Source organism: Mercurialis annua, linkage group LG3 (assembly GCF_937616625.2).
Source record: "Mercurialis annua linkage group LG3, ddMerAnnu1.2, whole genome shotgun sequence".
Lineage (NCBI taxonomy): Eukaryota > Viridiplantae > Streptophyta > Magnoliopsida > Malpighiales > Euphorbiaceae > Mercurialis > Mercurialis annua.
In genome coordinates this window covers 72,593,107-72,612,776 of record NC_065572.1, presented here as the reverse complement: position 1 = coordinate 72,612,776, position 19,670 = coordinate 72,593,107, and the positions used below count along the sequence as shown (strand labels likewise).

Below are 19,670 nucleotides of genomic sequence, written 5' to 3'. Positions count from 1 at the left end.
TTTAAAAGGCAAAATCCATCCTAAAACCCCTCTACTTTACCATTTTGACTCGAGAACCCCCTACCCCAAAGTTCGTCACGGCTGAGTCCTTTTACTTTCAAAAATCGCATTTTTAGGCCATTACGTGGATGGAAAATAGAGAGTGTAATAGAGAAAAATGCTGATGTGGATGCCAGAATAGTGGTTATTCCGGTGTACACATCAGTATTTTTTTCACGAAAAATTGATCGATGCTAAAACTGCCCAAAATTGAAAGTTTGTGTATTAATTTTCCAAAATTGAAAGTTTATGTTAAATTTACAAAACACGCTAAATTTTGTGATTTTTACGCAATTAAGCTTTTTTTTATTAAAAAATATAAATATGGCAGCAGCAGCTTCTCCAGCTTCAAATTTCCCTCTATATACTCTCCCACGCCCCTGCAATTTATCCACCTCTACCATTCTGCAAAAACCCTAATCTAATGGCAGTATTGAATCCAATCCCCTAATGTAATCACAATTTTCGTCATCCTTTCAATTTGAAAATAAAGAAATTAAACTAAAGAACAAATGTCAAAGATTGCAATGAAGAGAGAGCTCTTAGATAAATGGAGAGCCATCGAAGAAGAAGAGGAACAAAACGACGACGACAACCCCATTAAACTACGTCGTCTTCACCAGCGCAAAGAACAATGGTAATCTCACTCTATTACTCAATTAAATTCAACATACTTTGTAATATTAGTTTATTCATCAATTAATATAATTAGTTTTTTTGTTATGGCAGGTTTTTAGAAACGTTTAATTATTTGATTAGTTTACCTAAAGATCATAGTAATCATATATGGTGTGGCTACTCGGAATTAATGGGGCCGTTATTGGAGACATTTTACAATTATTTTAAAGATGATCGGCCGGATTCGCCTCTGCGGCTTTTGTGGAAGAGAATGTCTGATGAAATGAGGGAGTGTGTCCAATGTATATCTCAGCATCATCAGGCTCAACAATTTTATGACCTGAATTATGATTCTTCTTCAATTGGTCCGCTTCTCGAGGTGCTTCGAGTACTTGATGAGGAGAGGTTGACTCTTCACTTGCAAGAGATTAATGCTAGACTGAAGAAGCATGAGTATGATCCTCTTTGCGATAATGCTCAAGTTGTTAGTCTCATGTATGAGGTAATACTGTGATCGCCATTTGAATATATTTGTTATGAACTGCTGTTTGACTTGACGAATGTTCGATAAATCACAAACTGATCATTGTAGTTAAACATGCTATGGATTTTTTGATGTTCTGTTAAGGGGAAATGATAAAAATGAGCTCTCCATGCATGTCAATGTTTTCAATTTTGTTTCCTGTTTGCCTGTAGAATATGCTGGCATTGATGAATGTTACTTATAGTTTGTTTTGGCTATGCTGAAGCTTGACTCTCTGTTTTGTTAGCTTGAATGTGTTTAATGTCCATAGTCAATTTAACTTTATCTTTATGCATGGAAGAACTTTGTTTTCTTAATATTATCGCAAGCTTACCTTTTTGTGATATCTCTCTGTCTCTCTTTCTATTTTTTTTCTAACAATCGTTTCTGCTGACAAAATCACAGGTTTTGATGTTTCCTGTCTTGCTGGATGACCAGTCCTTATTTACTGAATTTGAATTGTTTATTGAAGCGGTAGATGATATGCACGAGCTGGCTTTGGCTGGGCATCAACAGTTTCCGGTATTTGCTGATACATCTGTCAATTTAATTAGCCAACCCGGAATAGTTAGTTGGCCTTATTTTCATTTTTTTATCGCCATCCTTATCGGTTTCGCCTTATTTCTCAGGGTGTTTATGCATTGCTCTTTTGCAATAGAAGAGTAAGGACTGTTGGTCGTCGTTTGGCTCGATCTATGGAAAAATTGAGGTATTGTTCTCTCATACATGTAGATAGTAGGTCTTTTTTTCCTTATTTTTTTTTTCTCAAATGGTTTTTAGATTTGTGTTAAAAATCTGATGATACACTCTCTCTAGAGACTTGCATTTCATGGTTATGTTGATGTAGATATAAAGCCTTATTAACGAAAAACTCGTTCTTCTTTTTGTATAATATCCAAAACAATTACTACATAGTGAATTTAATTTTACATACATTTCTGGTCTTTTGTTGGCCATTCTAGTTAAAATCAAAGTGCCGAAACTCAATAAAGCCTTTCGGTGCAGTTCTAGATTATCTTACCAGATGTTATAATTATTATAAACTGAAGCTTACTTTTCATAATTATAAGTTGGCGCATTTTGTCTGTGGCTATATAATTTTTATGGTCATAATTATATCAACTATAAATTTGGAATTTTTTTGGCCTCGAATGATATCCTGTTTGTACATAGGAGAGCAACAGATATGGAACCTTTGCAGCCTTTGCTAAACAAATTTATTGGGTTTTTGGAGACAGAAGCACTACCATCAGCTTCTAAAAATTCAAGGCCAAGAGCGCAGCTGGAGCGTCTATCTATATGGCTTGGAATCACCTCTTTGTATGAAGCAATGACTAAATCTCAATCTATTAGAAATCTGTCTTTCTTTATCTGTCTCTAATGGTTTTGCTTTATGAAGGCTTGAGTTCCTAGAACCTCCTGCTTTTGAAGAAGGGATACTGGAGAACTATCCCATTTTTTTTGATATTGTGCTCAACCATGTCGGTGGTGATTCAGCTGAATTTTCTCATGCAGTCAGCTGTTTGAAAGAGCTCTTCAAAATGCTTGGTGATTGCTATTTCAGTTTATCTTTTCTTAATATAATTTACAGTTATTTCTCTATATTGTATTGATGGTATAATTATTTCCTTGTATGGACCTGTTTTAAGGTTGTAAGCTTTGGCTGAGGTCTACATTATCTCCAAGTGTGATGAGGAACACATTATTGGGCCAGTGTTTCCACACTCGAAATGAGAAAATACATAAAGATATTTTCGATCTATTTCCACCTTTCCTTCAGGCATGTGTGTGAGCCATTCCTAAGGCATTTTGTTAACCTTCTTTCAACTCATAATTTTTCCAAGTCATTTTACATAGAACAAGGTACATTCTGATGTTACTGACGCACACAAGTTTCAAGTGTCCAGTCACTTGAGGCTCTGCAAGATGGGGAGCATGAAAAGCAACGCAGACATTTTCTCTATTTTCTTCTCCATCAAGTTCCCGCGAGCAACAACTTCAATGTTCTTACCAGAAAATTGGCATGCAAGGTTTTCTACTTCTTCTAAATTATGAATTAAAAGCAAAATGGTAATTTTATGTGAAGATAGTTCTTATGTTTTGTGTCAATATTCTATTGATTACAAGATTTTAATTTCAGATAGCCCTTCTTATCATACATCGAGGCTACAAAATGAACCCGCCATGTCCCCCGGTTGAATGTGCTCATATGTGGTATTAACTTCTTACTAGCAAACATTTTCAGACAATTTGGCTTTCTATAAATGTATTCCTAAGCTGAATTTATGAAAATTGAATTTTCTACTTACAAACAAGTTTTGTCGGACAGGGGCCCTTCACTTGTGTCATGTTTGAAGGATTCTTCACTTCATAATTCTCTTAGGCAACCTGCTTTTGATCTTGTACAAACTATTATTGTGTCTGATGCTGCTGCCTTAATCACTGCATTGTTTAATAACCGTATACCTATGGGTATTGATAGAAGCTCTTCATTTGACTTGAATGATTGCGATGATGATGGCAATTATGGGTTTCATTTTTCCTCGGATGTTGAAGAAAATGATGATAGCTGCTGGAGGGAATTCAGTGTGCAGAATAAGATTACGTCTCAGGAGTACATAGGGTGGATGTGTATTCCCATGTTATGGATTGATGTTCTAGTTGACATTGATCCTTCAATCCTTCCAGAATCATTTTTAAAAGCGGTTTTCTGGTCCAGATTTCGTTTCACCATGGTAGAACCTGAAAGTAATGCAGAAATGACACTTGCTGTTAGATCCTGGCTTTCATCTTTAGCAACAGAGGTCTCCACTTCATTTGGGTGGAAAGTCCCAACTGGTTTTGATGATGGTGGAGGTGGGAAGGAATCAAAAAACTCGGTCAGAGTGTCAATTATGCATCTTCAGTTAATCAGAATATTTAAAAGGTTAGAAGCATTTTGTTTGCTCATCTAGCTGTATCATTATGTTGTAAGAATGGATGCTGCAGGTTCTTGTTTGATTTCTTTGTCGCAGCGCTTTTTGTTATATCATTATGTTGCAAGAATGGCTGTATCATTATGTTGTAAGAATGGTCATTATTACTTTTGTAACTTCCCTGGATATCTTCTATAGGTTAACTGGACATTTTGTAGTTCAAATGGGGCAAGGGAAACTTCGGAAGCAGTGGACATGGGAACCAAGGATGGCAGAGAGTTTGATCCTTTCACTCTTCGATTCTAATGATGTAATTTATCCATTAATTGTCTTCATTCCAGATTTACTCGCGTCCCCCTCTTTTTTGCTAATTACTTGATTGACTTATTGTAAACTGGTTATACATATCCTTTTGTTGCTTGATGCAGAGCGTAAGACAAGTAGGTAAATGCCTTTTGGAGCAAGTTTCTAATACAAAGGGTCTTGCATGTGGCTTAAAGTTCCTTTGCTCAAGTGGCTCTTCTATGTCAGCCACATTTTTAGGCTTGAAACATGCTCTGAAAGTGGTAAGTGGTTACTGATAAAACTTCTTTACTAGGTATAGATTTTCAATTTTCATACATGGTTGACAGTTCCGGGGGTGGGGTGGGGGGGGGGGGGGGTTTGAAAAGAGAAGGAAAATAATTGGAAAATGTATTTCTGGGGCACAAAATCTTGTCTTCCTCTTTCACCACCCTTTCCATGCTTAACATCTACTTATTACAGCTTCACTATTTCACCAATTTATGAAGTATAGAGGCCAACAATAGCTTATGCTTGTTTAGCCAAAATGAATGTACGTGCGTTTCTTTTTGAGATTCTAAATGGCTACAGTTTGAATTTGAAAAGGCTACTGGTGTTGTCAGAGGCTGTTTTTAGGATGTATGGGACATTATTCTTGATTAAAGGCATTTAAATTGAATTTGTATATCTTATGTATGGAACATAGCTTGTCTAGCAAATAAATTCACTTGATGTACTTCGTTGTTTTGCTCATACTCTTTATTTTCCTTTACAGGTTCAATTGGATTCTGTTATATCAGAATTTCAGATTTTACAACAATTTTTTTTTATCCTGCGAAAATTGATTAAAGAAGAGGATTTACCTGATCCAGATTTATCTGAAAATTTGAATATAAAAAAGTACTCTTCTGGAGGTGGATTTCTGACACCGCCAGTGTTTAGTTCTTTGCCCATGCACATTGATGGGCCTTCGTCAAATATTGACTTAAAATTGCAGGAGAATTTCCGTTGCTTACTGTCAGAAGCTAGCTGGGCTTCCATTAGGAAGTGCCTGGTAGAAGGGAAAAGATTCATTGATTACAGTCTTTGTCAGGTTTAATGTCTTGCTTTAATAAGTTATTCCATTTAGCTCTCCCTTACCCTGAGTTGCATTGGCTGGTTATGCACACTACTTTCTCAGGAACACTTCGCTGATAGAATTTTTACTCTTCATTCTCCTTTTTTCAGATGACTTGTGTCCGTGTACTCGAAATCCTCCCTGATGTCTTTGCAAGACTTTGTCAATCTCATAAAACAACATCCAGGGTTTCTAGAAAGATTGTGGAAAATGCATTGGACTTTGTATGGCTACATGATCTGATATATTGGGGGAGGTCCTCGCTTAAGGTTGTAGTTGTCTATTGGAAACGAACAGTAACTTCTCTGCTGACTCTGCTTAAGGAGTCTTGCAGTGACATATCTGCAATGACTTTGAGGGCTATTGAGAATCTGATTTCATGTGGTGAGTATTTTCTTGAGAAATTCTATCTGTAAGGCTTTCTTGTAGGTCTTCTTATTGATTGGATTGCTAATCTTTTAAACATGGTTTATTCTTTCTTGCTATAGATACTGTTAATGTTGATCAACTTATGGAACAAGTTTCACGACTTCATGTTTCATTATCTAAGGAAGTTTCTTCTGATGGTCGGATGCCCATTTTAGAACCCAAAGCTCTACTTTCTGAAGATTTGCCTTCTATGAAAAGATATTCAGATTCTGATGCGCTGGCTGTCAATGTAGAGGACACCAATATTCAAACCGCGGACTCAGTATCAGTAGCTAATAGGAATGAGACAAGCACAGTGATAGTTCTTTCAGACGATGAAGTAGACAGACAAATTTTACATCCTACGGCCATTAAACCAAGTGCTGATTCAGGTCATGTTCAGTTAGTTAGTCAGATAGTTGCTCCAACCCCTGACCAAAGCACTCTGGTAATTGACACAACAAAAGAGGAGTTTTATAACTTTAAGTCTTCAAGGGATCTATTGACCGAACAAAAGGATGTTTCAGATATAACTGACTTCACTGCCCAGGGGCAGGATTCTTGTAAATTAAAAGGCGAACCACCTGTTTCTTTCAAATTGAAAGGGCAAGATAATAAGAGAGATGGAATTAAGCCCAAAATTAAATTAAAGGATGCCTTCTCATCTGACTGTAAAGTCAGTTCTAAGAATTCTTTTGATGTGTCTGTCAGTGTTAGAACTGCGGATAAAACATGTCATAATCTGGTTTCTGAGAGTAGAGATTCAATTTTGAAAGAGATTGTATGCGATGCTAATGATGATCTATCTATGAGACAAAAACCCTCACTTTTAGAAAAGTTAAGTGTTTCTGGTCCAAAAAGGCAAGTTATCCAACTTCAAGCGCCTGCTGGAAATAGATTTGGAAGCTCACAGAGAATGGAGGCTGGAGTCAAAAGATTTAAGCCTCCAAGTCTTGATGATTGGTATAGACCTATTCTGGAAATAAATTATTTTGAAGCAGTGGGGTTAGCTTCAGCAAGTGAGAATGATAATCAGACTGTTGGTAGATTGAAGGAAGTTCCTGTGTGTTTCCAATCACCAGAACAGTATGTTGATGTTTTTCGGCCATTGGTTCTGGAGGAGTTTAAAGCACAGTTGAATGCTTCATTTATGGAGATGTCTTCATGGGACGACATGTATTATGGCAACCTGTCTGTTCTGTCAGTAGAGAGGGTTGATAATTTTCATCTTGTTCGTTTTGTCCATGACGATAGTGATTCTGCATCATCCAAAATCTTTTCGGAAAATGACCTTGTCTTGCTGACAAAAGAAGCTCCACAGAGTAATTTGCATGATGTTCATATGGTTGGGAAGGTACCTTGTATGCTATTTTGCATTTGTTGTATTAGATTTTTCTGACCTATGCAAAATACTATTAAGCCTAGTCTGTTCCAGTATTTTAGAAATCTTAAAATGAGACGCAGTTCCTATGATATTTGGCCAATGAATAGTCGATGCATATATAGAACTACATTAGAGCTCAGCCTGTTCCCTACAATTTTCTTTATGCTGTGTTGAAGTAATCGTCCTTTTTCTCAGGTTGAGAGACGCGAGAGAGATAACAAAAGAAGAGCAAGTATTCTTTTAATCAGGTTCTATTTTCTGAATGGATCTTCTCGTTTAAATCAAGCAAGGAGGCAACTACTTGAACGTAGTAAATGGCATGCAAGTCGTATTATGAGCATTACTCCTCAACTTCGAGAATTTCAGGTGCTATCATCAATAAAGGGTATTCCAATTCTTTCAGCTATTTTAAAACCTATCAATGATTCTCCGGGTTATAATGAATCAAGTCAGCTAGCTTTGGGTAGGCTTTCCCAGCCCTTGCAACAAGCATTAAAGGCATCTTTTAATGACAGCCAATTGGAAGCTATCCGTGTTGCTATTGGACTACGTAATTCGAAGAAAGATTTCGAATTATCTCTTATTCAGGGTCCTCCAGGTATTGCCTTTTAAACATTGTTCAATGTGTAGTGGATATAAATTTTCTTGCAGTTTTGATGCTCTTATTAACAGGGACTGGAAAGACCCGAACTATCGTGGCCATTGTTAGTGGGTTGCTTGCTTCACTACAAGGAACTAATGAAGCCAAGAATTCTCTAAATGGACGTCCAAAACAATTTAATGCTTCATGCACCATGAATTCAAGGCCAAAAATTAGCCAATCTGTTGTACTTGCAAAGGCATGGCAGGATGCTGCATTGGCTAGACAGTTGAATGAAGATGCAGGGAGGAATGAAAAATCATTGGCAGGATCTATGAAGCAAAGGGTGCTTATTTGTGCACAATCAAATGCTGCGGTTGATGAGTTGGTGTCGAGAATTACTAGTGGAGGTCTGTATGGCAGTGATGGGAAAATGTACAAGCCATATATTGTGAGGGTTGGTAATGCGAAGACAATTCATCAGAATTCGATTCCCTACTTTATCGATACACTTGTTGATCATCGCCTTTCAGAAGAGTTGATGAATTTGAGTCATGCTAAGAATGATTCTAGTACAGTTGCAGCATTACGTTCTAATCTGGAAAAGTTAGTGGACCGCATCAGATACTATGAGGCCACAAGAGCCAACTTGCAGGATGGAGATTTGGGCCTGAAACATTCTTTAGATGATGAAACCCTGAAAGGGGATGATGTAAAAGGCATGTCAGACGCTGAATTACATGTGAAGCTGCAAAAATTGTATGAACAGAAGAAACAGATTTTCAAAGATCTTAGTACAGCTCAGGCACATGAGAAGAAAACTAATGCAGAAATTAAGAATCTGAAACATAAGCTTCGGAAGTCGATATTAAAGGAAGCTGAAATAGTGGTGACTACATTAAGTGGGTGTGGTGGTGATCTCTATGGAGTTTGTTCCGAAACTATGTCAAGTTATAAGTTTGGGAATCCATCTGAGCATTCCCTTTTTGATGCAGTTATAATCGACGAAGCAGCTCAAGTAACCTTTCTTGAACTCTTGGTTGTTTGGCATGTTATCAGATGCTGCATTTCTTTCATTCTACATTTTAACCCTTGCATTTATTATTTCTCTGCAGGCTCTTGAACCTGCTACTTTGATTCCTCTTCAGCTCTTAAAGTCATATGGGACCAAATGTATCATGGTAAGGACTATGTAGCACAATATTAGTAAACTTTAGAGCATCTTTGAAGATATAACGGCTGATATTAATGTTTCATCATTCATTGTCCAAGGTTGGCGATCCAAAACAGCTTCCTGCAACAGTCCTTTCTAATATCGCAAGCAAATTTCTTTACGAATGCAGTATGTTTGAGCGTTTGCAAAAGGCAGGTCATCCCGTAACCATGCTTACCAAACAGGTGAACCATCCTTTCTTTAATCTTTTTTTGAAATGTGTATATCATTTCTTGATTTTCAGCATAATGATGCAACGAAATAGAGTTTCTTCTAATTTGTTGATTGTTTGAGTGTGTGTTATTGTATAAGAAGTGGTGGGGAGGCTCTCTATAACCTGTGTTGGAAATGCTAGTTTAGAAAATGTTAATGGACATAGCCATAGTCGCAACACAAGAGTATATGTTTATTTGGTAAATACTGCATTCTCAAACTACTTTTTATCTCAGTATAGGATGCACCCAGAGATTTGCCGGTTTCCCTCCTTGCATTTTTATGATGGTAAGCTGCTCAATGGAGAGAATATGTCTACCAAGTTAGCATCATTTCATGAGACTGAGGGCCTTGGCCCTTATGCGTTCTATGATGTAATCGATGGCCAGGAACTTCGGGGTAAGAATTCTGCTGCGAGTTCTCTTTATAATGAGCGGGAGGCTGATGCTGCAGTTGAATTACTAAGATTCTTCAAGAAGAGGTAATATTTATCTTATGTTAGAGAAATAATGTATTTTTTATTCTAATAACTTCCTCCAGCGAATGTATGATTTAATTTTATCATGGATATCTATATGTAGTTATCCATTGGACTTTGAAGGTCACAGAATCGGTATCATAACACCATACAAGAGTCAACTTTCACATTTGCGTTCTCGCTTTTCTAGTGTGTTTGGATCTTCCGTTGTAGCTGATATGGAGTTTAATACTGTTGATGGTTTTCAAGGTCGGGAAGTTGACATATTGATACTCTCTACTGTTAGAGCAGCCAAGTCAGGTTCTCATGTAAATGGAGTGAACTCCAGTGGTATTGGATTTGTTGCTGATGTAAGGCGGATGAATGTTGCTCTGACAAGAGCCAAGCTCTCGCTTTGGATATTTGGTAACATGAGGACCTTGCAGTCAAACTTTAACTGGTCTGCTCTAATAAAAGATGCCAAAGAGAGAAACTTAGTGATCCCAGTTAAACGGCCGTACAATTCCTTTAGAACAGTTTTGATGGACGTTTGTCCTCTCGAAAATTCCAATAAGCATTCAAGGCATGCAAAACATACTGAAAATGTTAGAGAAACTGGCAAGTCTAGCAAACAAATGAAGCACAAGATGCAAGAAGTGGTTGAACGGAATCCAAAACATGTAGACGATAACAATAACATTTCAGCCAAAAAGAATATTGTCCATAATAGGAAAACAAGAGATAGAGATGATCATGATATTCCATCTGGTGATACAAATGGTGAGAACAGAATGTCAAAGAATTCCAAGTCTTCCAATTCAAGAGATTGTTTTAGGGACAGTGAAAATAAGTGCAGTGACAAAAGTGAGAAAAAACTAAATTCTGAGGATCCTCATAGGAGTAGGAAAAAGCATAGGAATTTCGAAGCGTCAACTTCTGCAGCTGAAGATAGTGTTAAAGGGATGGGAGTCGATGGCGGGGCTTCTGATTTAAAAGGTGCTTCTGAAGATTTGGTCTCAAAAAGGAAACAACAACGTCAGGCGGTAGATGCTATACTTTGTTCTTCTCTCATTTCTTCCAATAAGTCAGAACGATCAAAGAAAATAGTACCTACCAAAAGGCCGTTAAATCCTTCTTCAATTGTAAGGAGTGGTATCCGACCAGCCAAGACGAGAAAAGGTAGACATCTCAGCTTTTTCTGCACATATTAGCTTAAATTTTGTCTACTTTTGTGCTCTTGAATGTGCCCTCATAATGTATTGTCGGTTTAACTCTTACATGAAAAATAGCCCTGAACTGAAGGAAATAGATTTGTGTGTGTATGTGCATACCAATGTATGCATGTGGGCAACGATTTATTTTACATGCATCATCAGATGCTCGCAATAACCGCTTATAATTTGTAGATTTGTTATAGAAGAGATTTGCTTTGCACTTTATATCTGATCATGAAGCAGAAGATGGTTGTCAAACACTGTATTTTGGCACCTGCGATCTCTTCTATCTTTGCTGACCTCATGTGCATGGCACCACTTGCTCGTGGATATGACATTTATCTTCTAATTTGCCAATATACACTGCTGAAAAATCATCATTGGTCTGTGTAAAACAACACACCTCAAAACTTTCTGGCTTCTTGTTGCCAATGATAACCATACCTTTTAATGAATGAATATCATGAGATTTTACTTAAATCCGCACTTTAAGTTTCGGCCTTTTTTCTGTCCAGTAAAATACTCATCTGATTGATCCACTTGCTTATCGTATATGATATTTGTTCTTTTGTATCGGGTTTAATGTATTTGTAATTTGCTTTATCGTACATGCTCATTTCTGACAGGTCCATCCGAACCCCCATCAGAATCATCTGCACAGCCAAAGAGCAGAAAATCTTATTTGGGGTAAGGAAAGATCAAGGGCTGCTTCTTCACTGCAACTATGCGCTGTTTTTGAATAATCAGAATGCCGAGGTAATTCTAGATTAAATTAGCATTTTCTTCTAGCATTTTACTATTGCATATCCATGAAAATGTAAGGCCTGATCAATGGTGAAATTTATTTGGATAGCTGCATCTATGCATAGTTTTTCTTTTTTATGGAATACTGCATTTTATTTTGTGAAAATATTGTTGTATTATTGATTTAGCAATGAAGCATCTGTCTCGTAAATATTTTCTTGCTATTGGTGAATGCAGTATTTGTAGATACACCTGTTTCTAAAGTCCCTCTTATGCCAATGTATTTGCAAATTGTCTTTTTCAGTTTTGTCAATTTTTTTCCTCTATTTGTTTATTATAATTTATAGACATTTAATCCGTTGTGAATTTGATGCTTCAATGTAATGCTTTGGATTCAGGGTATTGAAATATCAAGGGGATGGGTTATTCCGACATCTGAAAGAAAGCATCATTTCAAGCTGCAAACTTGGTAATGGTTATATGGTTTGGAGCACTTTTTCAGTTTTTTGAAATGAAATATTGATGCAATAGAAGTAGCTAGTCTACATTCGCACGGGCGAGAATGTATGTATGTATATATGTTGGTGGAATGGAATCTCTATTATAGCCATAGGAATTTTTCTTCTTACCAAGAAGTTGACAAAAACCAAAAAGGCCAATCTGAAATTAAGAGTTTAGGCTTGGAGGACAAAGGTGTGGTAAATGGAAGTATTGCAAGGCTGGGTACATCCTGTCCTAAAGTAGAGGGTATAATATAAAAATAAGAATCAAATCTTGCAATCATAAGTAGGGTCTCCAAAACAGAAGCAAACCAAATAACTGAATTAAACCAATAAATTTGGTTTGGTTTGATTTGATTCAAATGAAATGCACTCTTCTTAATCATAAGTCTGACTAAATCCCCAGGCTCTATTATGAAATGATGTATGATTTAGTGGTTGAGTATTGAAAATATGATGATACACAGAATCTTCTGATTAATCAATGACTCGAGGCTGCGATGGGCGGCAGGATTTAAGTAGAAGTTGCTTCCTTTACTTGGCGTTTGTTGTTGTTTGATAGTGCAGCCTCTGTCGCCTTCTAACTTAAATATATGAGAAATTTTTGATTTTTGTGTATGTCAGAGTCAACATTTATATGATGTGTATGGGTTTGAGTTATTGAAAATTGTGATTTTGGTATGAATAACAATCATCATCAATCATTTATCCAATGCAAATGTTGATGATTGTTTTTCTATGATTGGGTGGGGTCTGGCTTCACCTTTATAGCCATATTCAGTGTTTTAAAACTCGAGTCCGTATAATTGCCAAGTTCACGATTCAACTGGTTTAACCGTTTCGACAAATGGTTCAATTAATTAAATATATTAAATATTCTGTATTACCTTGGGTGATAAATACCAGGTATGATTGAGTTAATTTTGATTAAATTAAATTAAGTGAGATCCCACTCCAGATCTGGTGATTGTTCTGCAACTGAGCAAAAGGAGGGTCGAAAGGGAATATCAAATTTTGATCTTATATATATAACCAAATACTAATTAAACTAAATTGATTTGTGTTAGTTTTTTACTAAGAAGTTTATCTGCACATAAATTATGACTTTAGTTTGATCTGATTTAGCTGATCAAGTGCTCAGCAAGTGCAATTGTTTTATACTCATAATTCACCGATCAAATGTATTTTAGTGAAATGTGTTAGATATCTATCATGCAATTCCTACCTACATATAAATATTTGGAGGAAGATAGAGCAAATATTAACAGACAATCAGATCATCTATAGATCAAATTTACAATAATAGGTTGATATTTTTTATGTTATAAAGTAGATATCTCATGATTGATACCATATGATCATAAAACGAGTGGCATTATCACATGCAATAATTAGTTGAGTACCATCTTTCAAAATGAAACAAATAATTGCAAATCAAGTTGAATAACTATAAACCAAGTAGCAGGTAGATCACATATATATTATATATGCACAATTGCAATAAATATCACTTTATAGTTGGTTATAAATACCAAGTTGAGGATGGGTTATCTATATTCAATATATTCGGAATTTATCTAGTCCGATGTAGATTACTTACGTAGATTTACTTGATTTAGAAATAACCGTCTCAATTTGTAAAATTAACAAAGCAAACTTTTTAAATTATTTTTAAAAGTATATTCTATAATATAGTGAAAATTACGAATATAAAGTATTATTTCGCCTATAAAAAAACAAAGGTATTAGTGAGAGAGTTAAAAATATGGAAAGAGAAATGGCATGAGGGAGCAGTTGCACCACCGAACTTCAATGATCTCTCTATTTCCTATTTAAAAACCAGCACATGAAAATAATTGGCATTGAATAAAACATCTACATTTTCTTGAAATCTCATCTCCAACACCACTTATTTTCACATAAATATGGATTCAAACAAGATAGCCGACATTGTTAGGATTCAACAGATTTTCAAGAAATGGAAAAAGGCAGCTACTACTTCAAGAAGCAACATCAAAAGAAATCGTTCGTTCACCGATCATATCGACTGTACATCATCCCGAGATCACAATGTAGTCCCGAAAGGATTTATCGCGGTCTGCGTCGGGCAAGAAGTGAAGAGATATGAGATTCCCGCGGAGTATTTAGGGCACGAAGCTTTCGGAATGCTATTACAGCAGGCTGAAGAGGAGTTCGGGTTTGAGCAAGAGGGAGTTTTAAGGATTCCATGTTCAGTGTCTGTGTTTGATAACATACTGAAAATTGTTCAGCACGAGAAACAAATCATGGCATCAGGTGATAGAAAGATTATCGATCGGCTGTGGCTCACTTGACTGTAATTCTCATCATCCTCAACTCTACCTATGGTTAGATGAATTTTTTTTAGCGTTGCTAGTTTTTTTTTTTTCTCATTGGATTGGATGGATGCTCCATGTTGTAAGTTGTAACATGTTAAGTTGGAAATTATTAGTTTTTATTAAAAGGAAGTACGAAAAGTACCTTTTTTTTATACATGACCATTTAAGTCTTTCTACTATTTTTTGATCATGAAAGCCCTCAATATTTTTAAAACAGTGTATAAATAAGCTTCAAAATTAAACACCGCCAGAAACAAGTCGTTAAATGCTTCTATAAAAATGATAACCATTTAGAGAAATTTTAAAATGAAACACAACTAACACCGTCAACTTCACCACCAATCGATATCATCACAAAGGGCATCGACAGTTTAATCTTCTTAAGATTTTTTATATATACGTTAGTCATTTTCAAGCAAGCATGTTAACAACTATTTCTAGCTTGTGTTCAATTTTTTGAATTATTTGCACTGTTTTGAAAGAAAATGATGACTTTTAGGACTAAGAAATAATAAAAGGAATTAAATGCTCATTCATAGCAACATCAAAAGCTTTTCCGTACCTTTTGCCTAAAGAACATGCATGACACAGGAGTATATACCAGTAAGAATAATTGTATTTTCCACCTGTAAGTTGTAATTTTTGGAAAAAAAATGACATTTTAAATATAATCAATAGATCTGAAAAGGAAATATCAAATGGTATAATCATCGTAGATTCAATTCTTACCATAAATACTTTTCTTCAATAATAATAAAAAAACTGAAAATATATACAAATCAAAAAATGAATTTTGCTAATTAAAAGAAGAAAATGCATCCATTAAAATTGCATTAAGTTTTGGGTTAATCGCAAATTAATCATGAATTTACTTTTTGGCAAATCAGAACACCGAGATAAAAAATATACTAACGCAGACATTATAATATACAGCCATGTTGTTGTTCTTGATGCAAGATAAGTCGGTGTTTTAATTTGTAAAAAAATAAAAAATTAGTGTTTAACATTATCAAATATCAAAATTTATATTATGATTGCAAATTACATTAAATTTTATGAATTATTTTGCAATTAACCCCTAAATTTTCAAAGATTTGGATTTTTTCTTAGAAAGTCTTAAGCATTTGAAGAGTATGTCATGAAACTGATCATCTTCGCACGGAAGCTGAAGACCACCTTCTTGATCATATCCAAATTCTTCACCGGCTTTCTCCATCAACACCTGAAACTCCGGCATCGACAGATACCTCGTCGGAATAACATACCTCTGTTTTTTCCGTCCGACGTACACCGCCATGAAACCTTTCGGAATTTCTCCCGCCGGATTCAACAACGACTCCTTATATTTATCATTTTTTCTTCTTCCGCTTTTATACTGCGGCAGAACAAGCCACTGACGTAGCTGCAGAGTAGCTTGAGATACGCCTGAATTCAACATTCCGATCGATCTTCCGATCAATGAATTTACATTTAATTTTCTTATTGGGAGAAAAAAGAAAATTTGATTTTTATGCAAAAAATTTAACGAATTCTATCTTTATTGGAGGAATTATTATTAGTACAATAATGTACGGAGGGCGGCATCGTCAATTACAACAGAAACAATAAAATTACAAATTTTTGCTGTAAATACGTGGTACTTTTTTTTCTATATATATCAATGCCCTTTTCTTAGGGGATTACACGGAATAATCTTCGAGAATATAGAAATTATTTGACAGTTTTGCCCTTATTCAAAACTACCATTTCTTCTACTCCACCGCATTTAAAGGAAGAAACGACAGTCATTGATTAGATAATTAGTTCCTTCAATTTAGTTTATATTTTGAGATAATAAACATCTTCGTCACTGAAATTATCGGTACTTAAAGAAGGTTATGAGAAATTCTTAGGTAGACTCGGTCTACCACGTAATCCGTAAACCAACCCTATCACATTATGACATATCATTAAAATGATGGCAATCTTGTAATATTACTATTCAAAATAGTAAATAAGTAAAAAACGAATTTACAAAATTGCCATCATTTTAATGACGTGTTATAATGTGATAAGTTAGTCTACAGATGATGTGGTAGACCGAGTCTACATAAGAATTTCTTAGAAGGTTATTTATTTTTGTTTTGTTATACAAAAGTTACTGAAATATAACTTTTGTTACCACCGGAGGTAACAGCAGCGGATTCAGTTCATTTTTATTACAAAAAGGTCACTGAACTTATGTATAAATTATAAAAATATTACTGAGCGAGTTATATCCGTTTTTATAATTACGGCTTGTCATGTAAGAAAAAACGGTGCGTTTTAATTTTTAATGTGAAAATGATGAAATTTATACAAGTGACCTCATGTTAAGTTTAGTTATCTTTTTGTAATAAAATGAAAAATAATGTTCATTTTATAACTATCGGTAATCCCAATGATTCAGGATGTTTAACATCCTTATATTTTGATAGTAAAATTTAATTATTTACCATTAAATTTGTTAATAAATTATAATGGTGATTTTCTGATTATACATGTACACCACTTGTCGCATTCTAAATAAATAGTTTATAAACTTTGATTAATCCAAAAGATTATTCATTAAATATCACTATGCCTATTAAATATTATAACTAATTAAATTTCTTAAAATAATAACAATAAATAATGGACATTAAATAAGATAAAAATAGAAAGATTAATATTAAAAATTGTGATTTAGATAATTACGTTATATACATTCTAAATTCATATATTTTCATTAATTATTAATAATAATAAATCTTTTAATTTTTATAACTATATTCTAACCATTGTGATTTATAATATAGCTAGACTATATCATAAACACATAAAATCTTTTATCGATTTTGTTTGTCCATTATAATCGAACTCAATCTCTTTAAAAATATAAAATGTATAACTTAGCCATTAAAATCCGTTAGTTTTTATCATTTATAATGTATTCGATCATTTAAAGGATCTAATTTGTCTAACGTAGTCTAACTATACACCTATGTATCTTGCTGCATATGTAATGTTATATCCAACGATCTGTAGTTCAAATGGTATAAATGCTGAGCAGCAAACTGTTAAAGTCGTAATTTTAATTCCTTCCATAAGCGCTTATCCCCCTCAATTATATATAAAATAGATTATATCCATTCATAAAAAAAAATTATATCCACAACAAAAAACAGAATACAATTGCAACGTACCTTAAAACTATAATAGATTATAGAATATATTAATTAAATGATTTGGTTATAATTGTCAAAAATTAATGGGAAAAATTGAATTTGAATTGTCTTATGGCCAATATTAATTAAGAGAAATATATATTTTTTTTAGAAAAAGAGAAAAATATTTAGTTTCAGGGAATTTATATATTGCACAATCAAGGTCTAGATTAACGTCAAAAATCAAATATATGATTCCTAGCATTGTAATTAAAGTGACTCAAGTGACACCTTCAAAAAAAAAAGTGACTCTTAGTACCAAAGGTGTAATGAAGAAAAATTGAAGAATCTAGATCCACAACTTGATTACCATTTTTGCTTCCTAATCCTAACAGAATAAGAGGAGCGTTAGTTACTTAATTTGATTACATAAGTGTGTGTAACTAGGAAAATGGCGATTCTTTATTTATTTAAATCAATTAAATAAAATATCAATAGCAAGATAACTTTATTCATAATATTGTAATTAAATTGACAAAATAATTCTAAGAAAATAATGTTGATAGTATGGTAGCATTGCAAATTCTGACAATTATATTCAAACAGTAAATAAAAAAAACTAAAATTTTTTAACTCATTTTTTTACGAAACTAATCCAATAAAAAAAATCATAGCTTTTTTAAATGACTTTCTATCTAATTTTACAAAAAAAATTATATAAAAATTAAAATAATATTATTATTATAAAAAAAATCTACATATATGATCAATTTATCATAAAAATAATTCATTATTAGTTAATTCTTTTCATTCGCTTCTTGAATTCATAATTTTTGTGTTTATAACATTAACAAATCAAAATATTGAAATTACTTTTTAAAATATTTATGTTAATTTAATCATATATGTAAATATATAAATTAATTTTGCGTACTTATCAATCAATGAATAGGAACCGACCCCTTTTTTTCCCTTGTCATTACATTTAAATATATTCCTTAATTTTTGGCTAAGATGAATGATCATCCAAAAATTGGTTTAAAATACTTGTTTATCATCACAATAAAAAATTAAAACAAAAATACAGAGTCCCATGATAGTAAATAAATATAGAAGATTTGTTGTCATCTACATAAACAACACGTAAACCAAACCAAACACAAAATCATTGCAACTAATTCACAATATTATATAAATGGAAACAAACCCATTCTAGATTTACTTTCCCTCTACTCTCTCTTCTTCGTCTCTTATTAATTTCTCCACTCACCATGCCAACTTCCAAACTCAATGCGCTTTCTCAAATCACCATGCTCAAACAAATCATGAAGCATTGGAGGAGCGTAGGCCTCAAGCGCCGATCACAGTCTAACTCCGATCACAACGGTGTTTTCTCCTCCTCGACGGTTCCGTCTGGTTTTCTGGCGATTTACGCTGGAGAAAACCGCGTTAGATTCCTTGTTCCGGTTCGGTTCTTGCACTTTCCGATCTTTATTGCGCTGCTTAATAAAGCGGAGGAGGAATACGGATTTAAATTCAATGGAGGCATTGTTTTGCCATGTGAGGTTGAGTTTTTTGAACAGGTGTTGAGTTTTCTTCGTAAAGATGAGAAGAAATACGGCGGTTTGGAGGTTGGGGAATTTTTGAAGGTGATTTCTGAGTTGGATTTTGGTTCTTCTTCGTCGTGTAAGATTCAACAAGGTAATTGTTCTTCTGCTCGTGACAGGCTTTTACCTCGCATGCACAGAGCTAGGGTTTAGTTTGATTAATTGACAAAAAATAATTAGGTTTTGAGATTTTGGATTAATTAATTAGGTTAATTTCTGAGGTCGTTTTTGTGAATAAAATGACTCGATCTTGATTAGATAAATATAGTTCTGCCGGCCGGCCACCGCAAATGGTGACGTAGGTTACAAGAAACTGTACGGTAGGATAATAATTA

At 34.3% G+C, this 19,670-nt stretch overlaps 4 protein-coding genes across 6 annotated transcripts; 3 read left to right on the top strand and 1 right to left on the bottom strand.

Moving 5' to 3' along the window:
* Window positions 1-383: 383 nt before the first annotated feature.
* Window positions 384-12,825, top strand: LOC126671289 (uncharacterized ATP-dependent helicase C29A10.10c). 3 transcript variants are annotated; one of them, XM_050365053.2, is made up of 23 exons: window positions 385-676; window positions 769-1,159; window positions 1,586-1,702; window positions 1,810-1,889; window positions 2,354-2,500; window positions 2,580-2,728; window positions 2,830-2,960; window positions 3,088-3,210; window positions 3,321-3,394; window positions 3,510-4,106; window positions 4,294-4,405; window positions 4,524-4,661; window positions 5,153-5,470; window positions 5,605-5,878; window positions 5,983-7,256; window positions 7,482-7,884; window positions 7,959-8,884; window positions 8,982-9,047; window positions 9,139-9,264; window positions 9,529-9,773; window positions 9,874-10,928; window positions 11,590-11,719; window positions 12,106-12,825. In XM_050365053.2, the coding sequence occupies exons 1-22, from the start codon at window positions 552-554 to the stop codon at window positions 11,652-11,654; spliced, it is 6,936 nt and encodes a 2,311-aa protein (XP_050221010.1). In that variant the 5' UTR covers window positions 385-551; the 3' UTR covers window positions 11,655-11,719; window positions 12,106-12,825. The 3 variants fall into 3 exon arrangements, with proteins under 3 accessions (XP_050221012.1, XP_050221010.1, XP_050221011.1); XM_050365055.2 differs by lacking the exons at window positions 9,874-10,928; window positions 11,590-11,719; window positions 12,106-12,825 and having other exon boundaries at window positions 384-676; window positions 9,534-9,702; XM_050365054.2 differs by lacking the exons at window positions 385-676; window positions 769-1,159; window positions 1,586-1,702 and having other exon boundaries at window positions 1,832-1,889; window positions 2,365-2,500.
* A 1,131-nt stretch (window positions 12,826-13,956) lies between these two features.
* On the top strand, window positions 13,957-14,716 carry LOC126674545 (auxin-responsive protein SAUR71-like). The gene has a single exon (XM_050369011.2). The coding sequence runs from the start codon at window positions 14,133-14,135 to the stop codon at window positions 14,538-14,540; it is 408 nt and encodes a 135-aa protein (XP_050224968.1). The 5' UTR covers window positions 13,957-14,132; the 3' UTR covers window positions 14,541-14,716.
* Window positions 14,717-15,570: 854 nt separating this feature from the next.
* LOC126674973 (auxin-induced protein 15A) lies at window positions 15,571-16,163 on the bottom strand. Its single transcript, XM_050369535.2, has one exon. The coding sequence runs from the start codon at window positions 16,000-16,002 to the stop codon at window positions 15,643-15,645; it is 360 nt and encodes a 119-aa protein (XP_050225492.1). The 5' UTR covers window positions 16,003-16,163; the 3' UTR covers window positions 15,571-15,642.
* Window positions 16,164-18,999: 2,836 nt separating this feature from the next.
* Window positions 19,000-19,488, top strand: LOC126672971 (protein SMALL AUXIN UP-REGULATED RNA 51-like). Its single transcript, XM_050366917.1, has one exon. The coding sequence runs from the start codon at window positions 19,000-19,002 to the stop codon at window positions 19,486-19,488; it is 489 nt and encodes a 162-aa protein (XP_050222874.1).
* The last annotated feature ends 182 nt before the right edge of the window (window positions 19,489-19,670 follow it).